The sequence below is a fragment of the Pipistrellus kuhlii genome, unplaced genomic scaffold (assembly GCF_014108245.1).
Source record: "Pipistrellus kuhlii isolate mPipKuh1 unplaced genomic scaffold, mPipKuh1.p scaffold_m20_p_1, whole genome shotgun sequence".
NCBI lineage: Eukaryota > Metazoa > Chordata > Mammalia > Chiroptera > Vespertilionidae > Pipistrellus > Pipistrellus kuhlii.
The window spans coordinates 179,273,651-179,294,772 of record NW_023425404.1 but is presented as its reverse complement, the minus strand read 5'-3'; the positions used below and the strand labels follow the sequence as shown (position 1 = coordinate 179,294,772).

The 21,122-nt window shown below is 36.4% G+C and overlaps 1 protein-coding gene across 1 annotated transcript in view; it reads left to right on the top strand.

Moving 5' to 3' along the window:
* The window catches only part of DTHD1 (death domain containing 1), a 60,744-nt gene that overhangs the window by 16,216 nt on the left and 23,406 nt on the right, over window positions 1–21,122 (top strand). Inside the window, exons 6-7 of the mRNA XM_036418803.2 lie at window positions 15,020–15,184; window positions 17,061–17,350. Coding sequence (XP_036274696.1) covers window positions 15,020–15,184; window positions 17,061–17,350 — 455 coding nt within the window. The remainder of the gene's footprint in view (window positions 1–15,019; window positions 15,185–17,060; window positions 17,351–21,122) is intronic.

The following is a 21,122-nucleotide window of genomic DNA, read 5'->3' as shown; positions in this document are numbered from 1 at the left end:
TTGCAGGCACATCCCCAGTGGGGAGTGTGCAGGAGGCAGCTGATTGATGTTTCTCTCTCATTGATGTTTCTAACTCTCTATCTCTTTTGCTTCCTCTCTGTAAAAAAAATCAATAAAATATATTTTTTAAATAAAAAAATCTGGTATTTAATATAAATATAAAAGAAAAAGAAAAAAGAAGGAAAAATTGTTATAGTAAAGAGATAACAAAGAAAAAAAGAAAGTAGCACAGTGACGTTAAAGAGAAAAGTTGATGTAAATAAAATCATCAATTGTATTAAGTAAATATAAATGTGTTAAATATATCTTAATCTTTAATATTTTACATTTGCATTTGGGATAATTTGTGTAGATTGATCATATATATCACCAATTTTCTCAACATTTGTTTAAACTGTTCATTTTAATCATTATAATTCTCATTTAAAAAGACTGTTGCTAAATTTAAAAAATCTTTCTTTTCCAAATTCTTTTTTTAAATTACGCTTTCTATTCTATGTATTCCTTTAAAACTTTAGTCATTGTAAAGATATTCATTTTATGATCTTAGATTATTCTATTACCTACTAGCATAAATGATTACTATAATATCTATTAGCATGCTGTAATCCAGTACATTGTCTCTCATATTAATTTCATTCTCTTACCCTTAGAAATTCCCTTCCAAATACTGGTTACTGGGGCCCAGTGCACAAATTTGTACACATTGAAAGGAACTGTGGGTCACAAGGCTGCTGTGGGCACAGTGTCGAGTCTCGGCCCAGGCTCCGTGTCTTGCCTGGCCCCTCAAGCCATGGCTCTGTTCCCCTGTCTGCCAACAACTCCGCTCCTGCCACCACTGCTCCCATGTGCTGATGGTGTTGGCCCTGCTTGCACTTGCCGAAGACACAGAGCGATTGAGGCCAGCACCAGCAGCAGCTGCGAGTGGGACTGGCGCCATCAGTGGGTATGAGCAGTGGCTGCTGTCCTGACTGTCCCTCAGGAGTAAGGGGAGGTGGAGAAGCCCTCACCGGCAATTGTGGCCAGTACCTGCTCTTGGCACCCAGTGACTGGGACTGGCTCCAGGCACTGGGTGCTGGCAGTGGGTACTAGCAGTACCTCTGGTGCTGGCAGCAGATACAAATGGGGCTGGTGCTGGCAGCAGGTGTGAGTGCCTGGTGGAACCACGCACATGGGAGCAAAGAATTTTCAGTAACCACCAGAGGCTTGCCCCAATGACAGCGATAGGTGCCCCACCTTGGTCTGGTGCCCCTGCTCACCTGTTCTACCATCCTGCTGCCGCCAATGCCCACCATGTCCCACACATGCCCCCTGTGGTCAGTGCACATCATAGTGACCAGTTGTTTGGTTGTTCCACTGTTCGGTTTATTTGCATATTAGGATTTTATATATACAGTAGGTCCTCAGGTTATGCTAGAGATCCTACAATGCAAAGTAACGTGATTTAGTCGGACCCCACCTACATAAGCACTTAATCACTCACATGGAGCACATACACCGCAGTAATGAAGTGAAACAGTAAAAAAAAAAATTAAAAGAAAGATAACAATTGTTGACCTTTACTTGTGGTAAATAAATAATAAAAAACATAAAGCACATACATACATATGTTGAAATGATGGAAATTTTTTTATTTTTTAATAAATAAATGGGAAATGGCATTGTAACCAGGAAACGATGCATGTTGAGTGCAATGTAATCTGAGGACTGCCTGTATAGATAATTTTTAATCAGATCAAATTTTCTTCCTTTCCCATCCACCGGGAGCAGTCTTTATATGCTTCTTTGTTGCTTTCTTGCACCAATGTTCAAAGAGATTTAGGTTGTTTTTTGTTGTTTCTCATTTTATGGACAATGCTGCCCTTTTGGAATTCCAATTTTATGGCTTAGTTCCAGCTAACAGCTGGAGGCTGTATCTAATGTGTCTCAATATATGTTAAGCATCAGCCCCCACACACCTGGTTGGTGGGGAGGAAAAGGCTGACCAGGGTGGGAATATCAATAGAATCAGTTCCTTATGTTCTCTGGAGAGATAAGAACATTCTAGCATTTTAAGATTCTTTCTTACTTGTTTTCATATGTAGGATATTCCCCCCCACCAAGATTTTCATTTCCTCCAGGGGAACTGATTGCACCTCTGTGTCAGCCCCGTTCTTTATGCATATCCTGTTTCTCACTGTAGTGTCAAGTTCTTTTTTTTATTTATCATTAGTCAGCAAAAGTATAACTTAGTACATACTTAAAAAATGTTAAATGAAACAAAATTAATGAGCAAATTTGTGGAAATGTATATTATGTAATTAATTTCTCTGTACTATTTTTTAAAGCAATGTATTAAAAATATGTATTTTTTTATTGGTTTCAGAGTGTAAGGAAGAGATAGAAACATTAATGATGAGAGAGAATCATTGATTGATTGACTCCTACATGCCCCATACTGGCTATGGGCATATGCCCTTACTGGAAATTGAACTATGACCTCCTGGTTCATAGGTTGATGCTCAAACATTGAGCCATGACAGCCAGACTACTTTCTCTGTACTTCTGACAATGCTAAATTGACATAATTATCATCAGTGCTAGATATGACAGATGCATTTTTCTCCATCTAGTGGAGCATAAAATAATGAAATGAGAATCTATATCACTGTTTATCTATGCATTCCTCAAAGGGTGAAAGCCAGTTGAACATTTTCCATGGAAATAGAAACACAGTGAAGAAATCCATGTCTCACAACATGAAAAGATAAAAACTGGTTGAGGCCAAAACATAGTCTGACTATGAAAATTAAAGGTCTTTATTGCTTCACATTCCTGCATGTCTGAATGATTTCTGGGGAAAAGATGAAAGTCATTTCATTGTGAGCCAGAAAAGATTTATTGACAGTAACGAAAGGGGAAATTTATTAAATAGAAACATTCCACATTATCCAAGAAATATTTTAAAGAGTTAACAAGGAAAGAGTAGCTCATAAAAAAGATTATTTTTATATGATGCGATTGGATTCAAGATTATCTTATTCAAATGTAATATGTGAATCATACACAAGAATATTTATAAAATATATGTAAAATAATCCTAATATATATATAAAAAGCCAGGGCCTTCACGACCAGACTGGATGACTGAACAGTAACAACCACACAGCAACTGCATGGGGCAAGCAGGCAGACAGAGGGGTTAGTGAGGGACGACCAAAGGACTGATTAGCAGGCTGGGTGGGGCGACCAGGTTGGGGGGGGGGGAGGGGAGTTGGGGTGACTAGGTCAGCAGGGGGAGGGCAGTTGGAGGCGACCAGGCTAGTGTGGGGGGAGCAGTTATGGGTGATCAGATAGACAGACAGGCAAGTGGTTAGGAGCCAGCAGTTCTGGATTGTGAGAGGGATGTCTGACTGCCGGTTTAGGCCCAATCCCCATGATCACGCTTAAACCCGCAGTTGGACATGCCCTTAGAGGTCCCAGATTGGAGAGGATGCAGGCTAGGCTGAGGGGACCCCCTCCCCCCTGCACGAATTTCATGCACTGGACATCTAATATAATAATAAAATGGACAAACTGGTAAAGCTACCACATAACTAAAGAAATTAGATATTTATTACCCATATAATTGTCTCCTTACTTGCCACTCCCCTATTTCATCCTCAGCCTTGCTACATAATTGCTCCTCATTCATACCAAAGTTAAACACATTTGAAAAATTTTATTCATTCTTTTGCTTATATTTATGTTAGTTTTATCACATATTTTTATACATCACTACTATATGGTGTCTTATTTGGCTTTGTTATGCTTGATAAAAGTAAAAATGGTATCCTACTGTGTATAGTCTCATTGTATTGCCTTTTCATTTAGAATTGTGTACATTCATTTTCACGTCTTTATAAAATTCTATTGAGTAACTGCTATTTTATTTATCTACTTTCCTACTGATGGACATTTAGGTTCTTTCCATTATCAGTTCTATTTGTTTGGGTTATTTGTTTGTTTGTTTGTTTGCTAATACAAATAGTGCTGATATATATCTATTTTTGACTCAAGTACCATATTCTTCTGAGTATATACCTAGAAAATGAATTGTTGAGTCATAGAGTATGCGCATGTTCGATTTTACAAGTTTTACCAAATGGTAGAACAAAATTACAGTCTCCTCCCATTACTCCTCATCTTCTCCAGCCTTGCATATTGTCAGATTTTATAATTTTGAAAATCTAATAGGTGAAAAATGAATCTCATGTGGTTTTAAACTGCACTGTTTTGATTATAAGGAAAATGATGTTTACCAGAATTTTGTTGGTTAGGCATCTGTGTTTTCTTATGTGTGAAATATCTGTTAATTTGTTTGCTCATCTTAAAATTTTTATCTTGATTAGTAGTGTTTCTTATCATATTCTCAATGCTAATCCTTTGTCATTTTGTGGCCTGTATTTTCATATTTGTGTGGCAAATTTATTATATTTTCTTTAATGATTAGTGCTTTTTGTCCTGCTGCTAAAATTTTCCATATCCTGAAATTATAAAAATGTTCATCTTTGTTATATAATTTCCAAGGTTTGAATTTTTTTTTGTCTGCAATTCATCTGAAATTGATGATTTTTACATATAGTGAGATGTAGGAATTTAATTTTCCATGTTGCTAACATATTCTCCTAGTATTGCTATTAAATGGTTCTTCCTTTCACCAATAATCTGTAATGCTTCCTCTGTCAAATAATAAATTTCCTTATTCTGAGCTATTCCATGGAACAGTATTTTAATATAGTTTTGAGCAAATCTAATACTGTTTTAATAATTACAGCTTTATTAGTTTATATCTGGTAGTGAAATCATATCATATTCTTCTTTAGGAGAATTGTTTTTTGGTAATGTTGCCATTTATATAAAATAGAATCAGTTTGTCAATGTCCACAGAATAAATGTTGGAATTTTTATTGTAATTGCCTCTGACCTATAGACTAATTTTGGAGAAAATAAAATATTTACCATATTGAGTTTTTCTATCTATTACAATAATACAGTATATGCTTCTATTTGTCTAGTTCTCTCTTTTCCAATGACGTGTTAGAAAAGTTGCCATATATGTACTACCGTGTTTTCCTGAAAATAAGACATCCTCTGAAAATAAGCCCCCTCCCCCCCCAGGCTAAACATGAGAGATTTGGTCCACTGATTCTGAAAGAAATGGAATTACAAGAAATTCACCAGGAAATTCAGGAATTAGATTGTTATGATGATGTTCTAGAAGATGATGACATGATTGTCATTGAATAAATGAGTAAATTCTTGATATTGTAGTATTCACAGTTTGTCTGATTTGTGTTGACAACTAGCGTACTACCGTACCGTATACAGGTAATAAATTTCCTTTATTTTTATTTAACAATAAATGTGTACCTTATTCTTCTTCATGGAAAAATAAAACATCTCCTGAAAATAAGACCTAGAGCATCTTTGGGAGCAAAAATTAATATAAGACACTGTCTTATTTTGGGGGAAACAGGGTACAAGGGCTTGATAGTTAAGGCTGCTATTAAAAATAGTATTTAAGTTTTGCTTTTTACTTGTTGGAGATATATTTATAGATAAATATAGTGGATTTTCTACAATGGTATTGAAGCCAGCATATTTCTAAACCCTCTCCTTATTTCTAATATTTTTTTGAGAATTCCTTCAAGTTTTGATTGTAAACTCTTACATCATCCTAAGACGATGACAGTTTTGTTTTCCCTTCCAGTCATCACATTTAAGTTTTTAATCCATGTTGAGTTAATTTTTGTATATGGTTTCAAAAAGCAGTCCAATTTCATTCTTCTGTAAGTGTAAGTCCAGTTTTCCCAAGACCATTTCATAAACAGAGTATCCTTTTCCTATTGTGTTTTTGGAATCCTTAACAAAGATCAGTCAATTATAGAAGTGTGGACTTGTTTCTAGGCTCTTGATTCTGTGCCATTTGGTCTATTTGTCTGTTTTTATGTCAGTAGCATACTGTTATTACTGTAGCTTTGCAATATATTTTGAAATCAGGCAGCGTGATGTTTACAGCTTTGTTTTTCTTTCTTATGATTACTTTGGCTAGTCAGGTTCTCTTTTGGTTCTATATGCATTTTAGGATTGTTTTTTTCTATTTCTGTAAAGAATGCCTTTGAGAATTTTATAGAGTTTGATTGAATCTATAGGTCACTTTGGGCAGTATGGACATTTTAATAATATTAATTCTTCCAATCCATGAGCATGGATGTCTTTCCATTTGTCTGTGTATACATTTTCTTAGAATAGAATTTTGTTGGGTTCTTCAGTTACCTATTTCTGCATTTAAAACTATTCTAAAGAACAACTATTTTATTATTTCTCATGATTCTGTGGGTTGTTTGGTGTCTCAACAGAGTGGTTCTTTTATTGATCTTGCTTAGGGTTTGTTAAACATTTCAGATATTTCAGTATCTGAGGGTGGGGAATCCAAGATGGCTTTATTCACATGTCCGGAGCCTTGACAGTGAGAGCTGGAAGCCTGGGATCAGCTGATATGCAGAAATGGTTGGGCTTCTTTCTCTCTCCATGTAATTCCAAGGCCTTTCTCTTCCATCTGACTTCTCCATATGGCCTCTTTCTGCCATGGGTCTTTCCAGAAGAATAGCTGGACTACTTACATGGAGTATCAGGGCTTCAAAAACCACAAAAGCTGATGCTACTAGTCTTTCTTAATTATGGAGTCTGGAATTATCATATCATCAGTTCTGTAACTTTCTACTGGTTTAAGTGTGTTTCAGAGGGAACTCTGGGTCATTGTGGGAGAGTGCTACACAAGGACATGAAAACTGAGAGGTATGTTTTCCTCTTTGGAGACCAGCTAAGGCATAAGATACTAGATTTACATTGATTTTTCCCCCTTCATTTCTTTGGGGGATATTGTGCCATCGTATACGGATTTTTTTTTTTAAAAAAAATCAATGTTGTTAAGACTATAGTGAATTTCATTTTTATGACTTTATGGGTGATCTGCTTTATCTTATTGGCTGTTTTTCATATCTTTCCTTGGTATTTGATGTTCTGAAATTTTTCTATTATGTATCTAGATATGAATTTTAAAAGCTTTTTCTGAATGCAATACATTGTACTTCTTGAAGAATGAATTTTCTGTCTTTTTACTTTTCTAAAAAATCCTTATATGTTTTCTAATCAAGTATTGCCTCTCATCTATTTTATCTAATTGGTACTTCTGGGTTTCCTATTAGATGTATGTTAGGCCATTTTTTTTTTAGATTCCATATTCTTTTCTTCTCTTTCATTTTCCTTTCTCTGTGTACTATATCCAAAGTAATTTCTTCACAATCTAGTTCAAATGCCATAAACATGTATACTTTTAAAGTAGACTTTTAATCTATCATTGAGTTATTATTTCCAGCAATTATACATGTTACACATTAAGATTCTATTTGCTTTTATCCAAATCTCCCCAGTCATTCTTGGCAGTCTCTTACAGCCTGCTTGTTTTATGATACTATCCTTTATTGTATTAAGGTTTTCATATATAGTTGTTTTTATTCTGTATCTACTAATTCTGAAATCAGTAGTCTTTGAGGGTGTTGCCAGTTGCTTTTGCTGTCACTCGTGGTATTTACCTCCTTTTGTTTGGGACTTTGTTTCTGAGCATGCATAGATGGTAATTCTCCAGCGTGAATGGAGCTGTTTTTCTCCAGATGATATCTGTTCCTGTCTCTGTTGAGAACCAGGTGCTACTTCAATGAGACTGCATTAGCCTCCTTGAGAATCTTGGTTAAGATCTTGAGTTGTCCTTTTATGGATGGAATCCCAAGAATCACAGTTCTTGCTCTGTTCACTTGATTATCCCTTACTCTTTTCTTCTCCCATAACTATATTATTGGAAAGAAATATGGCTTCCTGGTAATCCCATAATCCCTGTCTAATTGTCCCTTCATCTTCAACCCTATCTTCATACATTTTTTTGGAGGGAAGTTTTGGACATTCCTTCATGATTCCTTCTGCTTATGCAAGTCCAAAAATCTTTATATATAAAAGCCAAGTGAACAGAACAATGGAACAACCAAAATGACCAGCTGCTATAACACGCACTTTGGTGGCCAACTGGCCTGATTGGAGCTCCAACCGTCCCCCCAACCCCAACCATCATGGCCCCTCTCCAACACCGACCTGGCCCTGATTGGCCCCTATCAGGGTGGGTGGCCAGACCCCAACCATGTACAAATTTGTGCACCAGGCCTCTAGTATATTATAAAGCAGGTTTATCAGGACCTAGTTTCTTTAGATTTGGGGGGAAGTGGGAATGTCACAAAGATCTTATTCTCAATTTATTATTTATAATCCTGGGTTTTGAATGTTAAATTTGCAATGTATTAAAGATTCAAACTACACAGAAAGAATTCCTTTTTACTTATTATATTTATTGACTAATAAAATGGTAAGATATTTAAAATATACATCATGGTGATTTTTAAATATGTACACATTGTAAAAGGATTTCTCCCATCTAGTTAGTTAACACATACATCACCTCACATATTTATCTTATTTGTTTATTTATTTATTTATTTTGTTTGTTTGTTTATTTATTTATTTTGGTGAGAACATTTTAAATTATACCTTCTTAGCAAATTTCAATTATATAATACAGTATCAATGGTAGTCACCATGTTTTTACATGAAGAAATGGTAATTTTATAAATGATAACATCACAGATGCCTTATTTTCCTTTGTACTCCACAGCCAGTACTATATTGTCAACACAGGTTGACCTTTAATAAAGTGAAATGATTTCAGCAAAATTCTGAAGCAAATGCTTACTGAGCAAATATGACATTTCACAGTTATTAAACTTGGAGGTAGTATACTAGAAATATTTTGCATTTATTGTATACCATTGTACTTAAAAGTATATAACATTACCTGTGTTTAAAAAAAACACATGAGAAAGAATTTAATTTTTTAAATAAAAAAGAAACTATTACTCAAAATAGCCAACGCAACATTAAAGGAGAAGAAAAAAGCTGGAGGACTGACATTTCCTGACTATAAGACTTAGTATGAAACTACACTAATCAAGACAGAGTGGTATTGCTGAAAGAATAGACAAGTAGATCAATGAAACAGAGAATTTAGCAATTGATCCACATAAATATAATCAATTGATGTTTCATAAAGGTGGCTTTTCAACAAATGGTGCTGGTATAAGTGGACATCTAGACACAGACCTTATATATCTTTCACAAAATAACTCAAATTGATTATAAAGATAAATATAAAATGCAAAACTATAAAATTCCTATAATATAATATCATAGATAAAAATGATCCTTGATATGGTAATGACTTTTTAGATAAAACACCAAAGGTATAATCCATAAAAAGTAATTGATATGTTGGACTTTATTCAATTAAAACTTATACTCTAGGAAAGACAATGAAAACAGAATGAGAAGATGAGCCACAGACAGGGAGAAATTATTTGCAAAAGACACAACTGACAAAGGACTATTGTCAAAAATATACAAAGAACTCTTAAAACTCATCAATAAGAAACCAAAGAACCTGATTTTTAAAATGGGCCAAACATCTTAGTGGAGAGATCACTAAAGAAGTTAACAGTTGGCAAATAAGCATATAGAAAGACTACATCATATGTCACCAGTGAGAAGCAAATTAAACAACATTGAGGTATCATGACATATTTATTAGAATGGCCAAAATCCAGAACACTAACAACCTCAAATTCTGGTGAGGATGTAGAGCATCAAGAATTCTCACTTGTTGCTTGTATGGATGCAGAATGGTACAGCTACTTTGGAAGACAATTTGTTGGTTTATTACAATACTAAGCGTAAGCTTTCCACAAAATCCAGCAATAGCACTCCTTGGTGTTTACCCAAGGGAGTAGAATACAAAAACCTGCACAAAGATCTTATAGCAGCTTTATTCGTAATTGCCCAAACTTGGAAGTAATTAAGGTGTCATTTAGTAGGTGAATGGATAAATAATACCTGTATAATAATATTAGTCAGTGCCCAAAATTAATGAATTATCAAACCACAGAAAGACAGAGAGGAATCTTAAAAGCATGTTGCTAAGCGAAAGAACCCAAACTGAAAATGCTATATGATATTTTGGATAAGGCAAAACTATGGAGATAGTAAAAAGATTAGTAGCTGCTAGAGGTTGGGGTAGGGGAGGGATGAATAGGCAAAACATAGAGGATTTCAAGGGTGGTGAAAATACTCGTTATTATACATAATGATGGATATATATCATTATACATTTTTCCGAACCACAGAATGGACAACACTATGTACTTTGGATGATTATGATGTGTCAATGTAGGTCAACCAGTTGATACAAACACACCATTCTGGTGAGGAATGTTAATAATGGAGAAGGCTATGCATGTGTGGGCCTAAGATATATAAGAAAGCTCTATATCTTCTTCTCAATTTTTCTATGAGCCTAAAACTGTTATAAAAAAAAAATAAAGTGTAAAAAATGTTAAAGCAAGTGTCCTGGAAAAGTTCCCAGTAATGTCTAGATCTACTTGTGGAAACAAAATAATGAGGTACTTTGGAGCAGATCTTTTTTGAGAAAAATCTCTGAACTGTCCTTTAATTGTGAGGCATTAGGCAGCCTGGAGTTAACATCTGTTGCTTTGTCTTCCCTGCTACTTTACTTTGGAGGAATTATATCACAAATTCTAAAAACTGTCTTTTGTATCTATGTGGATTTAATGGGATCTTTCATATTTTTCAATGACCCTGTTCATTATAATTGAGCACTTGACCCCAAATGGGCAGATTATGATACCCTAAATGCCTGGAATTTAGGACATAGGAAGAGTCTTGAACTCAAGAAATAACAAGGTCAGTTATTTTTAAATAAAAAAATTCAATTAATACAGGTTGATTATATTTCATGGAATTTTTAGTACATCAGAATGTTATCTTATCTCTGAGTAAAGTGCTAGCACTGTTCTGCTATACTACTTGTCAAAATTTACCAATAGCATACAGGGTGGACCAAAAGTAGGTTTACAGTTGTTCATGTGGAAAATAATACAGTAATAAATAATAATACAAGAATTTCTATGTTTTGTATACTCACAACTGTAAACCTATATTTGCCACACTTCTATATAAATGGAAGCACTATTCGCAGAGTTCATAACAACTGGGATAAGTAAGAATGCCACCAAATCATTTCATTTCAATATGAATTATATCTATAATAGTTAAGTCTAAATTTGGGGTGATGAGTGTGTTAACTAACTTTATTGTGTTAGTCATGTCACAATAAATATACGAATCAAATCATCACATTGTACACCTTTAACTTACACAATGTTATATGTCAATTATACCCCAAGAAAGCTGGAAAGATGAAGTCTAAATTTGATTTTTATATCATTAAGGACTCTTAATTTTAAGTGATAGAAAAAATAAAGATTTTAAAAAATAGAATTCTTTGATGCATATCATTGAAAATATGGGGTTATATTTATCTTTCTGTATTTCTTGAACCAGAATGAACTCAGTGTTTCACTTCTCTGTCTTCCCTGTGCCAATTCCATTCTCCGTCATTCTCAACCTTTATACTACAATGTGGCTACATTTTCATAATTCCAAGATCAGTGGAAAAGAGGAAGTTCTTACCCCACCACCCACCCCCCTGCATTAAACATAAAGATCCAGACTGTTATTCTAAATATAAATCTGTCACAAACCCATCACTGAACAGAGCACTGGGCCCATAGGAAGATCTAATATATAAGTCAGGTTAGCGTAGGTTATGGCAGGATAAGCAAAAATCTAATATCCCAATGGCTTATAACAACAGTGCTTATGTCTCTCACAGGCTATGTGGCTATCAGAGGCAGGGTGCTTCTTGGTCATCCTCACCCCAGGACTCACACTAAAGGGCAACCACTGTCTGCTGCTGTCATAGTGGCAAAAGGAAGAGTTTGGCTGGACCCACATTAGCAATCATATGCTTCACCTCACAGTGACATATACTTTCTTTATTCACCATTCATTAACCATACAGAACAGTCACTAGCCTTGGGGACAAGGAAGTACAACCCTACCATCTACTCAGAATGGAAAAATTGTGGTTTTGTGGGGTTTTTTTGTTGTTGTTGTGGTTGTTGTTTTTTTGCCAAACAGCATTAATAAATACCTAATTCACTATTTGGCTCAGGTTATATACCCACCTAGACCTGGGAGCATAGTCAACCCCACTACAATTGAGACCTTATATGTCCTCACAGAAAATTTAGTCTATTAGTAGAAAAAGGAAAGAGTTGCCATTAGAAAACCACACCAAACCAAAAACCCCAATATAACATTTAATTAAGTCAGTTTCTAGTAAATGACCAAAGTTTTGGATTCAGTATGAGTGTATTTTCCTATGCTAGTAAATTATTAACATGATGCCGAAACCGGTTTGGCTCAATGGATAGAGCATCGGCTTAGGGAATGAAGGGACCCGGGTTCGATTCCGGTCAAGGGCATGTACCTTGGTTGCGGGCACATCCCCAGTGGGGGGTGTGCAGGAGGCAGCTGATCGATGACTCTCTCTCATCGATGTTTCTAGCTCTCTATCTCTCTCTCTTCCTCTCTGTATAATCAATAAAATATAAAAAAATATAAACAAAATATAAATAAATAAATAAATAAACAAATAAATTATTAACATGAAAAAAAATAAAAGAGTTATAAATCAAAAACCAAAAACTAAATTTCATTTTTTCCCCATCCTCCTGATTTTAATCTGGTTGACTCCTGCAGGATCAACACAGTCTAAAGTTTTCACAGTAGACATTTTAAATCTAGTTCAGTTGCTAATATATAGGTCATAAATAGTTCAATCTGTGACGCTAATATAGTTTTAAATCCATAACTAATTCTATCTATACTAATAAAAGGATAATATGCTAATTAGACTGGATGTCCTTCTGGACAAAGCTATGGTGGTGGGGCCAAGGCAGAGGGAGTTAGGGGTAATCAGGATGGCAGGGGAGAGCAGTTAGGAGAATGAGGCTGGCAGGCAGGGATGTGGTTAGGAGCCAGCAGTCCTGGATTGTGAGAAGGATGTCTGACTGCCACAGGGATCGAGCCTAAACTGGCAGTTACACATTAGTCCCAGATTAGAGAGGGTGCAGGCTGGGCTGAGGGACATTCCCTCCCATGCATGAATTTCATGCACTGGGTCTCTAGTTAAAAAATAAAGATCTGTGAGTCATACTTGGGTTTTCATTTTTAGTTCCTACCTAAAATGGTTCTTTCCCTTAAAGTTTCAGCATCATTAGATTGTTTTTTTTTTCCTTTGGTTGTGAAGAACAGGTATCCATTTAAGTGAATTCAAAAAAAGAGGAATCTACTGTAAGGCTACAATAGGTAATCTCTGCTTTCTCTATCTCTAGGACTATGCTGATTTTTTAAATATTCATTTTTCTTCTTTTCTTCCTTAGCATCTGCCCTTCCATTTTCTTTCAGAATGATCTCTCTGTTCAATCATTTTAATAGCCCAGGGCATGACAACCAAAAGACAATGACAAGTTATAATCTCTGGGCCTCTTAGTTAAATTCCAAAGAAAAAGAATCAAATTCACTGGGTGCTAAAAACTGGTACACTATTAGTCAAATAAGTTCTGATTGGGGAGAAGGAATCACATGGTACATATCACTGCTTCTTTCAGGACTTTGGGTGGGGCCAGGTAAGCAAGAAGAATTATACAGAAAAATAATTGGCTATGACTACTCTAGGAATTAGAATGCAAATTTAATATCACTTATGGTTACTGCAATTATAAGTACTCTAAATATTAATTTATTGAATCCTATAATGAAGATACTATGACTGGTCTCATATTATAGACTAAAAGCTTGGTGCACAAAAATTTGTGCATGGGGGTGCATGTCGCTTAGCCCAGCCTGCACCCTCTCCAATCTGGGACCCCTTAAAGGGATGTATGACTACCTGTTCAGGCCTGATCCTACCACAATCCAGGAATGCTGGTTCCCAACTGCTCACCTGCCTGCCTTCCTGATTTCCCCTAACAGCTTCTGCCTGCCAACCTGATTACCCACTAACCACTCCCCTGCTAGCCTGATTGATGCCTAACTGCTCCCCTGCCAGCCTGTTTGCCGCTAACTGCTCTCCCCTGCAGGCCTGGTCAACTCTAACTGCCCTTCCCTGCAGGCCTGGTCACCCCCAACTTCTTTCCTCTGCCAGCCTGGTCACCTCTAACTGCCCTCCCCTGCAGGCTTAATTGCCCCCAACTGTCCTCCCTTGCAGGCCTGGTCCCTTCCAACTGCCCTCTCCTGCTGGCTATCTTGTGGTGGCCATCTTGTGTCCACATAGGGAAAGCCATCTTTGATCACATGAGGGCAGCCATCTTGTATGTTGGAGTGATGGTCAATTTGCATATCACTCTTTTATTAGATAGGATAAGAAAATTAAGATAGAGAGATTTAAAAAAAAACAAAACTTGCCAACGGTCATGCAGTTACTGAAAGTAGGCAGACTTGTTTGGAGTCCGTGGTCTTACCTTTCATGCTAAACTACTACTCTACCATCCTAAAGCATCCACGTTTACATCAGAGAGTTTATTAATGTTTTTGGGGCTGTTTTCTTAACCCTTTTGACAGTAGTAAAATGCTTCTCATTCTCCAAAACTCATGCCGAATATTACGAATGTCAGTATTTTCACTTTGTGAGCTTCCCTAAGCACCTTCCTTCTGCTGCTAAACCACCATGCACTGATTACCTTAATTACAACATGGATTACCTTGTCCTATAATGGGATAATATTATAATACTATGAGGTTCTGTAGAGCAAGGGTGATATGTTTCTTATCTTTATATTCCTGGTGCACAGCATAATTAATGGCACATAATATGTATATACTTAATGAATTGTTATTAAATTATTCACTTAATGAAAAACATAAATGCATTAACTAATTTATGCTGTACAATTTCTCTTCTGCTATCATTACATAGGACAAAAAGTGCTTCTATAGGAAAACCCGGGAACAATGCCTATGAATCTTTGAAATTACTGGGATTCAGAAGCCGAGACAGTGGTTGGTTTGGGCTTGATGGTGTTGCAGTGAGAACCGTGCAGAGTGGCTTGATATCATTTGAATTGTGTGAACACTTAGAGAGGTAATACAATAGTAAACAATAAAAGCTGATGGTGTTCTATCCCAATGTTTTATTATTGGTTTTACAGAAATGGGATCATAGGATTAAATTGTTATTCTTCAGATAGGAATATTAATAGTCTTTTTGGGTGTGCTTAAATGCAAACCAGAACTGACATGGGTATGCTATCTGTAATTTCATTTATGATAGTTTAATAACTGCTTTTGGAAACCACTCATAACTTAGATTTATTTTTACAGGTTGCTTCTAACTCCAAAATAGTTTTAAAATAGCACCTTCATTTCTGAAATTCCATGACGATAGTAATTAACTGTTCATAATATACTCATCTCATAACTATGTATATACAAACTAAATTTGTTATTTCAGTGTCCTCATTTTACTTTCTCATTTACATGCTTTCTCGACAGCTCATTATGAGAAGAGTTTTAGACCACTTTAAGGTTGATGAGAAGTAGACATTCATAAAGAGAGGGCAGTCATATGTCCAAAGATAGTCTTTATTTCATAATGGAACATCTTGCATCTATAATTGTCTTGGGTCAGGTTCCCTAAACAGAAAAAAAAAAAATGTCTAAGATGTAAATGCAAATGATTTATTGAAAAAGGGCCCTCAGGCGAATTCTGAAAAAGCATGAAAGAAGCAACGAGGCTTTGCAGTGTGAATACCAAGGTGTCTGGCTTTACACTCCTGCATCAGTCAGTCCTTGTCTCTGGGAGAGAGGCTGCCTTAGATTGAGGGTTCCTGCTGGGCAGTTCTCTGGAAAAGCGTTGGATATGGATGATCCAGTCAAGGGAAGGGGTCTGTATAAATTTCCTAGACTCCCAGAATAAAGTAGCAAAAACTGAAATAAACAACAGAAATGTATTGCCTTAGTTCTGGACACTAGAAGTCCAAAGTCAAGGTATTAGCAAGGGTCATTCCTTTTGAGGACTATGAAAGAAGGCCCCATTCCAAGGTTCTCTTTTTTGGCTTGTAGATTTCTATTGTTATATCCACCAGGCATTTATTCTGTATGCATATCTTTGTGCCCAAAGTTCCTTTTTTTTATGGTACCAGTCATATCGGATTGGGCCCACCTTAATGACCTCACATTAACTTCACCTCCGTAAATACCCTATCTCAAAATAAGGACGCATTCTGAAGTACTGGGTTTTAGGACTTCAACATATGGATTTGGGTAGAGAGGACACAATTAAAACCATAATAATTCAACCCATCATAATAACCCATGTAATACATGACAGAGAAGACTATTTCAACCCCTAGTTAATGATATACATGTTTGAAATCTTATTGTTAGTAAATGGATTTTGGTAATCATTCTTTCCTATATTTTTAAACAATACTTGTTAGTAATGCTAATTAAAATATAATTTAATTATATTTAGAGCTGAGCTGAGACTACAAAATTTCTTTGTTTAAGAACATTTGTTTTAGAATTTGATTTGACTTGAGCTGGTTTCCTGACTGCTCAAAGTTTCATTAAAGTCATTCATGAATCTAACCAGTTAGTCATCAGAATGCTTGATTTTGCCCTAGCGGGGTTAGCTCTGTGGATAGAGCCGAGGACTGAAGGGCCCCAGGTTCGATTCTGGTCAAGAGCACATGCCTGGGTTGCAGATTAATCCCCAGTAAGGAGTATTCAGGAGGAAGCTGATCAATTATTCTCTCTCATCATTGACATTCCTATCTCTTTCTCCCTCTTCTTTCCTCTCTGAAATCAATAAATAAATATATATATTAAAAACAAGGATGCTTGATTTTAAAGGAAATTTAGATGACAATGGCTCCTTTCCTGGGTGTTATTAGTCATCAGCTATATTTTTGAGACTGTAGTTTTCCCTTCGGTCATGCCTGTTCTCTCCCATGCAGGTTTATTGTGGTCCATCTGTCTTCCATTGTGGACAATAGCCATTTGGTTTCTTTTGTGAAATCTTTAGAGGAAGCCATGCTCAGCACCAGTGCCTGCATTGTTCTGTATCACCAGAAAGACAGTCCACACCGAGTGGTTATTTCCATGGTGCCTTCCAAAGATTTAAACCAGGAGCTTAGGACCTTGCGCTTGGAAGCCAGCAGTGGTTCTCCAGAGCCATCTCGCCATTTCCAGGTGAAAGAAGGAGACCAGCTACTTTTAAGGTTTACTGGAAACATATTTGCTTCAAGTAAGTATAAAGACATATTTTTGCATATTCTATGGGCTTCAGCCACAAACTTCAGGAGTTTGCTCTACTTCATTCCTATGAAAACTTCTGAGGACTGTGAGCTTCTGAAGAGCAGGGAGAGAAACTCATTTACTTCTTTCTTTCCAGTGTCTTCCTTTGCTTTTTAGGGGAGGCATTTCCTTTATGGGCAGACTCTAAGGAACATTTTTAGAAATTGTCTTCTCTATGATTACTCTCTGATTCCAAGCTAAAATAATCTCTTTCCTACACCAAAGCAGTTGCCTCCTCAATACTCCTCTTTCTCTTCTATGAATCACAGGAAATCCATTTCCATATTGTAACAACAGTGATCTCTTATAAATAATACTTTATTACTCTCCTGATTAAAACCTTATGTTTACCTCCTATTCTACTTAAAATAATAGCCAAACTCTTGTTGTCTTACACAATCTAATCTGGGCTCAGCAGACTCCTAAGAGATGTGTGGATAGATCTATATTCCAGTAAAATTGTCTTGTTTATAATTCCACTTACTTGATTTTACATAAAATAAAACAAACGACTGCTCTGAGAAGGTTTCACCAAAGTCCAAAAGGGTCCATGGCACAAAACTGGGCTGGAACCTCTGATCTGGTGACACACCCCTGTTTCCCACTGATCCTCATATTTATCTAGTGCTTTTTGTTTCCACTATAAATCTTACCACAAATTGGAATTATTTTATTTATTTAATTGTTTACTTACATTTCGTTCATATGCTTATGCTGTGTCCTAGTTCATCAAAGGCTTTCAATAAATGTGATGATGCTGAGAATAAACAAACAGGGTATGTGAATCTGAGAGGGGGCAGAAGAGGTGCAGAAGTGAGGGAATCAATGAGAAAGAATAGAGAAAAGGAAATGAAGAGAATGAGAAAAGGAAGACAAATGAGAACAAAGAGAAAACAACTAAGAAAAGAGAAAATTATTCCAGGGGAGCTGCCATCACAGAAAATTTTTTATTAATTCAATCCCTTCCCTTCTCTCACTCCTTTCTTTGAGGTGGAATAGTATCTAACAGGTATGTACAATATATAAAGATGAGTTGTGAGATCTAGCTGGTTTGGCTCAATGGATAGAATGTCAGCCTGTGGTCCCAGGTTCGATTCTGGTCCAGGACACATGGTCATGTTGTGGTCTCAATCCCCAGTAGGAGGCATGAAGAAGACAACTGATCAATTATTCTCATCACTGATGTTTCTATCTCTCTCCCTTCCTCTCTGAAATCAATAAAAAATATTTTTAAAAAATGAGGTGTGAGAGAGAACTCAGGATAGGCTTCTGGGCCAGCAGTCTTATAGTAGACATGACTTGGCATAATATTCTCTGTTGACTTATAAATTAATATAGATCCCATTGATTTTTAATGCTGCCCATTTTTCTCTCTCATTCTGGAAATTACTGCAAGCCCCATGGGCTCTTTGTTGTATCAAAAATGATGCAGCTTGAAGCTGAAGCTGTTATTTTTCTGGTGCCTCTGATGTAAATGAGACCCAAAATGGCCCAATTTGAAGTATCTCTTCCACTGTCACATGCAGAGGCTCAGCCATCTGAGTCAGCTGCCAGGACTTAGTGAGTGTCAAGGATGTCAGAAGAAGAAAAAAGGAGGGAGAAGAGGGGGAGGAAGAAAGGGCGGAAGAAACCCCTCTTCCTGCTTGGCTGCAGGAGTAGAAACTATGGTGTCCACCATGGGACAATCTCTCTAAGAATAGATAGTCAAAAACTGGAAGTGCCCCACCCAAATGAATGATGCAAATGATTTTCCTGTAATACTTGGGACAGCAGCTGTGTTTACCTACTGCCCTAAACAGGAGTGAGCTACTGTGCTTCTTATGGGCAGTGACACCGAGTGTACTTTTGCTTGTAAGCCAGGGGACATATGCTAAAACAAGAGTTCCTGAAGACAGCCAGGGTGTGTACAATTTCTCCGAATGAGGAACCGACAAGAGCTCATCTTCACTCAAGGAAAATGAGTCAGGCAGGATGCCAGAATCATTTCTGCTTTGTCTTTTCTAGAAACCCATGTTCAGCTCTGGAGTCTCACTGTTGTTTTCTTCTCTATTTAAGAGAAGCTAGGAATAAAGAATTCATAGTCATCTTTGCATCAGGGCCTGGGTCCTTTCTGTGAATCTCATGAAGTCAGAGGCTGGCTGCCTAGGGTTCTCCTCCCTACCCATCCCCAACCCTACCTGCAACTATCTCAGCTGTGTCTTCATATCTCACTTTGATGTCATGTTCAGAGACGCCTTCCTTCCTGATTATGCCAGTCCTTATTTTACTTCTTCAGAGTCTGTGTGCTTATTTTATTATGGACCTTGCCATAGATGCAATCTTCTGTTTATTCATTTAATTGTTGGTCAATGACCATTTCTCTGTCTACGGTATCATGAGGGTTTGTCTTGCTATCAAGCACCATTTAATCCCCAGCACCTAGGATGGTGCCTAGCAGTTAGAAGGAGTTTATTGAGTATTTGTTGGAAGAATGAAGACAAAAACATTTGAAAGGACTTAACACAATAGCATTGTGCGATTAAGTGTTTAAAACGTTAACACATTTAGATGACTGTTCTCTGAGAAATGTCAAAATCTCTATATTCATTACATAAAATAGAGGTGACTTCTTTGAGTGGATTTTATTTCATTTCTAAGAGAAAAATGTGGTCTTTATATTGACCTTTGGCATTCTTCTGCACACAAGCTAGAGTGAGCATTGTCTGGGTCAGTGCTGTCAATTCAGCATGCAAACTTGTTATTGAATGACATGGAAGCCTGCAGTACTTACAAAATCCAGAAAGTGCTTGGAAATGGACAGACCAAATTTAAGTAAATTACTTTTGTCATACAAATCCAACACAATGGAAAAATTCTGCCTATCATTTGCTATCATTTATTAAGCACATTATATGCAAGGCCCTGTGCCAAATATTTTTTATCCATATTACCTCACTTTCTCCCCAAACAAACCTAGGAGGTAAGATTCATTTCTCCCTTTTTAAAGATAAGAATGTTAAGTAAAGTTCGAAGAAGCTTTAGAATGTGAAAGAACTGGATAAATGTGACAGTGAACAAAAGTAGTAGAGGCTGGACTAGGATATCTTTATGTCAGAAACATATTATAACTGTTGCATTACACCTGGCTAAGGGTCATGCAGACATGCCTCAAGAAATGTGGTAGTTTCTGCTTTATTGTTGCTGTGATGAAGCAAAATATGCTGGTTGTCATGATAAAACCTCCATGGGTGAATTGTTATATTTACTAAAGCTTCATTATTTTCAGTGTGCAATGTGAAGACTTTGACATACCATTGTTTGGGGGAATTCACCAGGTTTTAGTAGAAATTCCAGTAATTTGACTTTAGTTACTATTTCATGTAGAAGTTTCTATTTTCCTGCCTATTTCCACAATGATGGAAATATTTATCTCTTCACTGCACAGTAAGGTAGCTACTGGACAATTTTGGCTAGTGAACATTTGAAATGTGGTTAGAGTGATTAAGGAATAGCATTTTAATTTTAATTAATTGCAACTTTAATTTAAAAATCCACATGTTGTTAAGTGGCACTTATATAGGAGAGGGCAGATCTGGAGTGTCACTATGAGGTTATGATAGTGTGCATTATGATATAGAAAGGGGAAAGAAAAAAATAACAATTTTTGAAAGGTGAAAATAATTTTTTAAACACAGAGTGAGGTGAATATTTCCAATAGTTTCTTGGTATAGCAAAATGGAATA